This window comes from Myotis davidii, unplaced genomic scaffold, assembly GCF_000327345.1.
Source record: "Myotis davidii unplaced genomic scaffold, ASM32734v1 scaffold167, whole genome shotgun sequence".
Lineage (NCBI taxonomy): Eukaryota > Metazoa > Chordata > Mammalia > Chiroptera > Vespertilionidae > Myotis > Myotis davidii.
The window spans coordinates 790,416-799,155 of record NW_006300048.1 but is presented as its reverse complement, the minus strand read 5'-3'; the positions used below and the strand labels follow the sequence as shown (position 1 = coordinate 799,155).

The 8,740-nt window shown below is 46.8% G+C and overlaps 2 protein-coding genes across 11 annotated transcripts in view; one reads left to right on the top strand and one right to left on the bottom strand.

Moving 5' to 3' along the window:
• The window catches only part of NFYA (nuclear transcription factor Y subunit alpha), a 29,421-nt gene extending 29,068 nt beyond the window's left edge, over window positions 1–353 (bottom strand). For all 6 annotated transcript variants that reach the window (XM_006776315.2, XM_006776318.2, XM_006776317.2 and 3 more), the window contains exon 1: window positions 100–353. The gene's annotated coding sequence lies outside the window, so the exon portion shown is untranslated. The remainder of the gene's footprint in view (window positions 1–99) is intronic.
• Window positions 354–516: 163 nt separating this feature from the next.
• OARD1 (O-acyl-ADP-ribose deacylase 1) overlaps window positions 517–8,740 on the top strand; it is an 11,237-nt gene continuing 3,013 nt past the window's right edge. The window contains exons 1-7 of one of the 5 annotated variants that reach the window (XM_015572202.1): window positions 517–612; window positions 1,432–1,511; window positions 1,837–1,981; window positions 3,182–3,240; window positions 4,236–4,348; window positions 5,954–7,004; window positions 7,083–7,921. In XM_015572202.1, the coding sequence (XP_015427688.1) occupies window positions 1,473–1,511; window positions 1,837–1,981; window positions 3,182–3,240; window positions 4,236–4,348; window positions 5,954–6,056 (459 nt within the window). In that variant the 5' untranslated portion in view covers window positions 517–612; window positions 1,432–1,472 and the 3' untranslated portion in view covers window positions 6,057–7,004; window positions 7,083–7,921. Of the gene's footprint in view, window positions 613–633; window positions 861–887; window positions 946–1,431; window positions 1,512–1,836; window positions 1,982–3,181; window positions 3,241–4,235; window positions 4,349–5,953; window positions 7,005–7,082; window positions 7,922–8,740 lie in introns of those variants that run through there. The other 4 variants (XM_006776313.2, XM_006776312.2, XM_006776314.2 and 1 more) reach the window with 4 other exon arrangements.

The following is an 8,740-nucleotide window of genomic DNA, read 5'->3' as shown; positions in this document are numbered from 1 at the left end:
CGACGGGAGCCTGGGCCTTTCCTGAGTGGTCAGCGAGACCCGCCAATCCGGGCGCTGGGGCCGGCTCTGGGCCGCTGGATATTGGCTCCTGATACTCACCGTGCCTCGCTCCCCCGGTTCGCTGCCCGCGCTGATTGGCTCCACTACCGGACTCCGAAACCCAATCAGAGGCTCCAGCCACCGCTGCCGCCGCCACTGCCGCTGCCTCGCAAAATGGCGAATCTGAACAAAGGGGAATCGGGCCTCCCTCCAACCGCCTCCGCGCAGGCGCTTCTGAAACCACGCCCCCTAACACCCTGTTCGGGGCACGCCCCACCCCTCGTCGAAGGAGCACTGCGCAGGCGTCCCCGAAGCCACGCCCACTTTCCGGAATAGCTACCCCGCCCGACGGAAAAAATACGCCGGCGTCTTCTAGGCGCGCCAGGCCCTTCGACTAGGACACTGCCCTGAACATATTACTACGCAGGCGCTAACTAGCTCGTTGGCGAACTTCCCACCCCTTTCTTTGCGGCCACGGGAGGCACACCCTGGGCTAATGCGCAAGCGCCGTTCCTTCCCGCTCGCGGTGGCGGTCTCGTTACGCATGCTCGGGTGGCGGCGGGAGCCTGCACGGTATGCACCGCCGGAAGTTCGGCGGCCATCACCAAAGAGTGCTGGTCGGGCTAGCTAGAGGGGCCCGTTCCCGCGTCGCTCCCGGGTGGTGGGGCGGCCATCTTAGGTGCGTACTCTCAAGGGCCGTGGCGGGATTGGTTCCGCGTCTGGTGTCATCGGCCGTTCCCCACCTCCCAGGGCCGGGTCTGGAGCCCTTCCCCGCGGGGCGGGACCTCCTAACGGCCGACTTCAGGTGCAGGGTAACCCCGGTACGTTGAGGCTGAGAGCGAGCCTCCTCGCTCCTCCCCACGGGACCCCGGGACAGGCTGTGCACACTCGCTGACCGGCCGTGGGGTAGGAGACGAGGGTGGGAGGCTCCTCTAGGCTCCGCCCTCCTCCCCCAGCTGAGGGGAGTGAGCCTGGAAGCCGCCTTCCCTCTCCTTCCTGCGCGGGCAGTACCCTCCCCTGCGCGTACGCTCCCGGGTTGGGGCGCTAAGTCCCTCCTTCTTTCTTCGAGGCCAAACCCACCGAGTTTCGGGGCTGCCCTAGGCCCGCCGGGCGCCGGGGAGGCGGAGGCGTGTCCTGGGGCCGCCTTTTCTTGGAGGGCGGAGCGGGCGCCACGGGAAGGCGCGAAATGCTAGCGGGCCCGGCTGGGCATTGCCCCCTCCTGGGCCCAGGCGCCTTGTGTGATTTCCTAGGGGCCGGACGAGGTCACGTGCAGGGATGTCACATGCAGGGGTAGAAGTTGGGAGAAGGGGAAGAAGTGGGTGGTCAGGGCGATCTGAATGTAATATACTCAGGCTGCCTGAGCCTTTTTTCTTGACTTTTCCCTCCTCATAGCTGGAGAAGCATTTAAACCCTGGAGATAGCAACTCGGCGTCATGGCCAGCAGCCCCAATGAGGATGCAGAAGGAAGCAGAGTGCGTAATAACCGTTCACTTACGGTGAACTGAAATTCAGAATAATTGAGGTCACAAACATAAACACTTTTTCATGAAACCAATAATTGAATTGTCTCTCTACCCACCCCACCCCAGCTGATTTATGTTAGAAAGGCTAATGCCACCTAGACAGAGACCAGCCATCACTTTCCTTTGACAGAGGCTTTAATTCTCGCGGTTAACTGCTTACATTCTAAGGAGTTGGCTTTTGATCAAGAAGGTGGGGAGGGGTGGTGGGTACTGGAGAGGAAAACTAGTATTTTTCTGTAGCTAATAAAACATTGTCCCCCTTTGCACATTTTAGATCACCTATGTGAAAGGAGACCTTTTTGCATGCCCCAAAACAGACTCTCTAGCCCACTGTATCAGTGAGGATTGTCGGATGGGCGCTGGGATAGCTGTCCTCTTCAAGAAGAAATTTGGAGGGGTGCAGGAACTGTTAAATCAACGTGAGTTTTGGAAAACAGTTGAACTCTCATTCCCTGGCGGGAGCATCTTTTGACCTCCTGTTACTCATTAAACAAGATATACATGTAAACAGGAGGTTCCTGACCACTGAGTACTTTTTCCTCCACAAAAATAGCCTCTAGTTTGGGTCCTTATTACGCCCAAAGTTCTTGTAAAAGTTTCTATTCTTTTCTTCCTCTACCATAAAGCTCTATTGATAATACTCCACTTCTCTGGAAACCTTAATTCTTCTGAAGTGCTTAGCAAAACCCACAGTTACTAGGGTGGCATTCAAGAGCCCCTGTTTACCCGTACTGCACTTAGGAGGTTAGAATCCTCTTGCTTACATACTTCTCCTGTCACTTCCCGCCAGTGATTTAAAACCAGAGCTGTATAGTAGAGCCACGTGGAGCTTCTGAAGCAGTCGCTCAGACCACAGTCCAGGCTTATTCAACCACTTTCTCCACCAGTGGTTCTGATCCCAGCCTTTAAAAAAGCAATTTCTTGCTGCTTTGTATTGTATTATATGGACATGACACTTTTTCTTGATGGAAAGCTTATAATTAGAAACTTTTTTGTACACTTACGTTCCCCATAATGCTTAAACATTAGCTCTTTGGGGTTTTTTTTGTTTGTTTTTTTAATATATTTTTATTGATTTCAGAGAGGAAGGGAGAGGGAGAGAGAGATAGAAACATCAATGATGAGAGAGAATCACCGATTGGCTGCCTCCTGCATGCCTCACTGGGGATCGAGCCTGCAACCCGGGCATATGCCCTGACCGGGAATCGAACTGGTGACCTCTCGGTTCCTGGGTCGACGCTCAACCGCTGAGCCACACCCGGCTGGGCTAAACATTAGCTCTTTGTATGTAAAAATGAACATGCATTTGGCAAAGGAAGAATGCTGTATATTCTAAAACATTTCTAGGCAGTAGACAAAGTTTTTAAGTGAATAGTAAGGGTGTACTTGAAAATAGGAGCAGGACAGGAGATGGGGTATGAGGAAAATAGGGTTGAGAAAACACGATTAAAAAGCTGGATGCTAAGGAGTACAGTATTTATCAAAGCTGTGAGCAAAGTGTTCATAGGCGACAATAGGTTTAGGTAAACCACTCTAAAGATTTTTTTTTAAAATCTAAGAATGGAGATCAGTGTTTTGATTTTCATTTTTCTTTCTACTATTAAATGATTTTTTCTTAGAAAAGAAATCTGGAGAAGTGGCTGTTCTGAAGAGAGATGGGCGATACATATATTACTTGGTAAGATGGGGCCTATTCTCAATATGTTCTAAGGATTGGTGAACCGATAGGCTGCACTGAATTTGTGTTGATCATGGTAGTCCATTCTAGACAACCAAAGATGTCAAAAGGCGTCTGATCTCATGCCAGCTCAGGTCCAGTGGGGAGGCTGTGGAGCTCCGGGTTAGAAGAGAAGCATCCAGCTCCATGGGAAGGAGTACTGTGCTGTCTTCCCAAGGCCTGTGCTCTAAGACCTGAAAAAGTTAGCGATGCCTCTCGTACTTGAATCCCTTCCTCCTCATAGTGAGATAGAGAAACTATCATGTCTTAAGACAGATTGCCCAAGCAGTTTTTCATCCTTCTCTATCAAATGCACTCAGCTGCTTGCCTGCCTGCTGCCTCAGTGGGGAGTCTTCCCCCGTCCACATGGTCCTCAGCCCCAGAAAGAGTGGCTTCTGGGTGATGGTGCTGGGTGACTTCCAGCCAGCCCACCAAGAGCTTGGTGAGGACCGCGCACTAGGGTGTCATGTCTTTGAAAGCTGTCTGTAAGGCTGCTCGGGCTTCAGTATTATGTGGAGTACTCCCAGCTTGTCTCTGTTCTTTTGTGGAGAAACAAAAGGCAAGCAAGCATAGTTTCTAAGTAAATAAACTTAGAACGCTTTTGAGTGGTATGGGCTCTTGTTACAGATATGCAGCTTATCTCTTGGAAGTGGCACAAAGACTTTCACCTATTTTGCTTAGAAACAATACACAATAGGCACAGCCTGTTAACCTCCTGGGCTTGAGAGAAGGAATGATTATTACCTGGCAGTGTCTGGATTTCTCAGGCCCTATTTAGTTGATTTTCCTGAAGGCTTCCCATAACTGGAAGGGACAGTATGACATTTGTCATCCCTGCTTTAGACTGTTCTATAAAAATACACTTTTGTTTTAATTATCAGGATGTTGGGAGATGTGATGGCTTTATTTTGGCTATCATTTTGGACTAATAGAAGTTTGAATTCTTTCTTTACTAGATTACAAAGAAAAGGGCTTCACACAAGCCAACTTATGAAAACTTACAGAAGAGTTTAGAGGCCATGAAGTCCCATTGTCTGAAGAATGGAGTCACAGACCTCTCCATGCCCAGGCAAGGAAATCCAGGGCCCTAAGTGAAGACCTGATTGGTGGGGTTTAGACAAATGACTTACAAGCTTAATCCAAAATACAGACTTAAAGGTGGGCAAATTTCAAAACTTTAAAAATATCACCAAAGAACCAGTTGTCAGTCCTTAGACCAAAGCATACCCGTTTCTTAGCTTGGGCTGAGTGACTCAGGATAATTAAAACCCACACCTGCCTCAACCTATGTAGTAGGGAGGAACCATTGTTCAGTCACATTTGTTAAATTTCTGTGTCCTCTGCCTGAATCTTAGCTTTGATTCCTGAAGCAATGTAAGCATAAGAACCAAGACAGAGCAATTGTGATTTCCCTCTGGGCCACTGCAGGTGTCCCAAACCTGTTAATCCTGCGCAAAAAAAGCTGTAAAGGATCTCTGCCTTTTAAACTGCCTGCTTGTTGATGGTCACCTTGGGCAATAGCCAGAGGACATATCCCTGAGGTAATGTCTTAGACCAGTGATGGCAGACCTATGACACGCATGTCAGAGGTGACACGTGAACTCATTTTTTTGGTTGATTTTTCTTTGTTAAATGGCATTTAAATATATAAAATAAATATCAAAAATATAAGTCTTTGTTTTACTGTGGTTGCAAATATCAAAAAATTTCTATATGTGACACGGCACCAGAGTTAAGTTAGGGTTTTTCAAAATGCTGACACGCCGAGCTCAAAAGGTTCGCCATCACTGTCTTAGACCCTTCCTATTGGGAACTTAAGGAATGATATTGGGGTTTTTCAGTAGGCCCTTTGTATCCTTTTCAGGAAATAGGCTTGGGCTCACCTCTCTTTCTGTCAGTCTAGTTTTGAGTCAGTGCTGACCATGCATGTGGGTTTATTTCAAGCTCTAAGTTACTTAAGTGACTACAGGGTCCCTCATCTTACACCGGTCTTTAATATACTTAAGGATTATGTATCATAAACTTTTTAAAATCACAATATTTTTTCAGGGACTTAATCATCACATTACACGAGATTAACATTTTAAAGCCTTTCTATTTCCCCCCAGAGATGTTGAGGATCAATAAAGCAACATCTTAGAAGAAAGGTGCTAGGTAATAGAGTTTGTGGGTGAATAAAGGGTTTTCACCAGGGTGTTGCAAAGAACTGAATTGCAGTCAGCTTGACATTTCTCAGCACTCCATCTTCTTTCTTTGCAGAGATCCTGTCCTTTGTCCTCTTTTTCTTTTATCTTGCTTAACTTTCCTTGATAATAAGTATTTTTGAAATGCCAGTCTTCCCCCATCCTCCCACAGCTAGTTTTCATCAGCAGACATAGAAGGATCGTGTGTGTCCCGTGTCACAGCAGTTACACATTGCTCAATGTTGCTTTGACGATGGGGAAGTGGCAACAAGTAGGTAAAAGAGAAGTGGCAGCTGCGGGATGTTGGTGCTGTCAGGAACAGCCTTGGGTGACTCACAAAAGGAATGCCAAGCTTCAACAATGGCTGCCTATAGTGTGAGATCAGATCATTGGTTCTCATGCTCTGGGGGAATGCAGCCTAAAGGAAGAGAGCAGGATTGATTTCCTAGACACCTTCATGGCAACCAATGGACATGTTTTATCTTTTTCAGGATTGGATGTGGTCTTGATGGTCTGCAATGGGAAAATGTATCCACAATAATTGAGGAGGTGTTTGAGGCAACAGACATCAGAATTACTGTGTACACCCTCTGAACAGATGAGCATTTTGGATGTGACCATGTTTTCCTGTGTCAGTCCTACTGGGCCATAGGACTGGGCAAACTGACTTCAAAAATGATCAGAGGAAAGTTTCATGTGAAATTGCCTGTGTCACAGGCCATGCTTGGGTTTCTGTATTCCCATGATTGGACTGGGACTCTGAAGGAGGGATTGCTTGGGAAATGTTGCTGTGATTTTTTTTCTTTTCTTTTCAGGAAGGTAGGTAATAGCCTGATATTAGGCAGGGAACCAGGTGTTGGGCCCTATGATCCTTTTTGCCCCGGATGCTACCTAATTTGTTTGGCTTGCCACTAGGTGGCAGCATTGATTCTACTTCTCTGCTGTTTAAGAGAAATTTCAGGAAGAATAACTTTCAGTTAATTTTGCATTTTTTTGTCACTTGTGCATTGACTTTGTATTATCCGTATGCCCTCAAATTCATCCTAGGAAAGAATTTTGAGGTGTGTTTCTTTTGTTTAAATTACAAAAATGGATTTTTACATTGTTAACAAGGAATTTGTGGGGGGAAAAGTGGGAAAATAAATATCTTCTTGGGCTACAGTGAGGTTCTGTACACATGTTTGTGTTGTTCTGGACTTGGATAATGGAGGATTCACCTATAATTTAATTTGGAAAAATCAGGGGTCTAGTGGGAAGGCAGCAAGGTGAAAAATGGGAATGGATGGCATCTATGGGTCAGCTCACTGGTCGGGCAGGATTTTAGAAACGACTCATGGTGAACTCTTCTGTTCACTACATAGTTTGTGACTGAACCTTTCTGAATTCAGTCATGAAACAGGAAATAATGTATGGTAAATGCTTGGCAAAGTGCTTACTGAGGAGTAATGACTTCTCAACACAATCCATATGAATCTTCAAAAAAAGACTCACTTCTAAAAAAACTTCTATTTTGGTAGTAGGGGGGTTAGGGACGATGGCCAGGTTTCTTTGTTTTTTGTTTGTTCTTTTTTAAATTTTTTATTACAAAGGGTATTACATATGTGTCCATTTCCCCCCCAGGTTTCTTTGTTTTTAAGCTCCAGAGGACACTAAGATATAACCAGCTGGGAGGGAGAGCAGTAAATATTAATCCTCTTCTTAAGCTAAGAAAGCAGCACTTTGTCTACTCTTATTTTTGTGGTGGGAGAAGAAAGTTCATGAGTTTAGCCAGTGGTTCCGTATCAGGGGTATTGGGAAAACAAGTGGAGTTTTCATCTCTCCCCCCGCCGGGTCCCTGTCCCCTGTACTATGGTGTTATGAGTTAAAACAGCTAGACCTACTATTGATTTTCTCCCTTGAGTGAATTCTGGGCCTTCATGGGACTTGCTTTCTCAAGTGGACAAGAAGTGGATTTTAGAATGTGCTTGTTGAAACAGCAGGAGAGCACTGGTTAAATATAACCTTTGTACTTTAGACTTATGTTCTTATCACATTGCAGCCTGATATGAGGCAGCAGTTTAAAAAAGTATTCCACATCTTTTGTACCTCTGTGTGGAGCACACAAGCTCTTCATGTAGTTGGGGTGGGGTAGGGCAGGAGCAAGTTCATGATCAAACTTTTAGACTAAGGCTTTTCTTGAAGAAGCTTTGCTTCTGTTCATTATTAGTAGTAAAACTGAGCGGGAAAGAAGGGAAGGAATGTGTCAATACACAAAACTGAAAATGAGAATGGGTGATAAGAGAAAACTTAGAATTAAATTCTTTTGCAAACTATGCACATAAATCTTAACACTTGGGTGAAAACATTGCTGCTTCTACATAGGGCAATTTTTTCTCATGGAGTAAGAACCTTCACGATTCTTTTAACAAAGCTTAGTTTTGTGGAGAACTGGCAGTAAGCAGAATTCCTGGACTCAGCAGGTGCTGGGGTCCAGCCCCAGCGGGTCCAGGGGTCCCCAAAGGTGTGGACGGAGTCGGCGAAGAAGGAATGACACGGAGACAGTGTTCAGTTGATCAGCAGCCTTGCCAGGATCTCTAGCCACAATCTCCAACCAAGTTCTGTGTCCATGTTCTCTTGCTAGGTTCTCCAGCCACGTTCTCCAGGTTCTCCAGCCAGGTTCTGTAGCCATATTCTCTCGCTAGGTTCTCCAGCCAGGTTCGGTCGCCAGGTTCTGTAGCTGGGTTCTTCAGGGGAAAAATCTCTCCAGACCAGAACTTGGCTGGAGATCCTGGCTAGGCTGCTGATCAACTGAACACTGTCTCCGTGTCATTCCTTCTTCGCCGACTCCGTCTACACCTTTGGGAACCCCTGGACCTGCTGGGGTTGGACCCCGGCATCTGGCGCCCGAACAGGGACCCTTAGGTAAGTCCCCCCGTACTTGGGACGGATAGGACTGCGCCGTAGGGTGCTTCAGACCCCCCCCCCCCGCTCCCCCATAGAGGATAAGTAGGGTAAGCGGGTAGTTAGTACAGAACTTAGATTGACAGGATGGGTCATACTGAGTCTAAAGAAAAAAGACTCAGTATTGATCTTTTAACACATATGCTTGCTAGCAGAGGAGTTAAGGTTACTCCCAGTCGGAACATTTTATACAAGAAATATGTCCATGCTTTTCTGAGGAAGGAAGGGTGCCGGAATGGTAAATGTAGAGGCATGGGAGAAGGTAGGCCCAAGGAGCCTTATCCTTAACCCCACTGCAGCCTTTCCACCCCAGGAAAGTGCAAGATTGGCATGCTCTA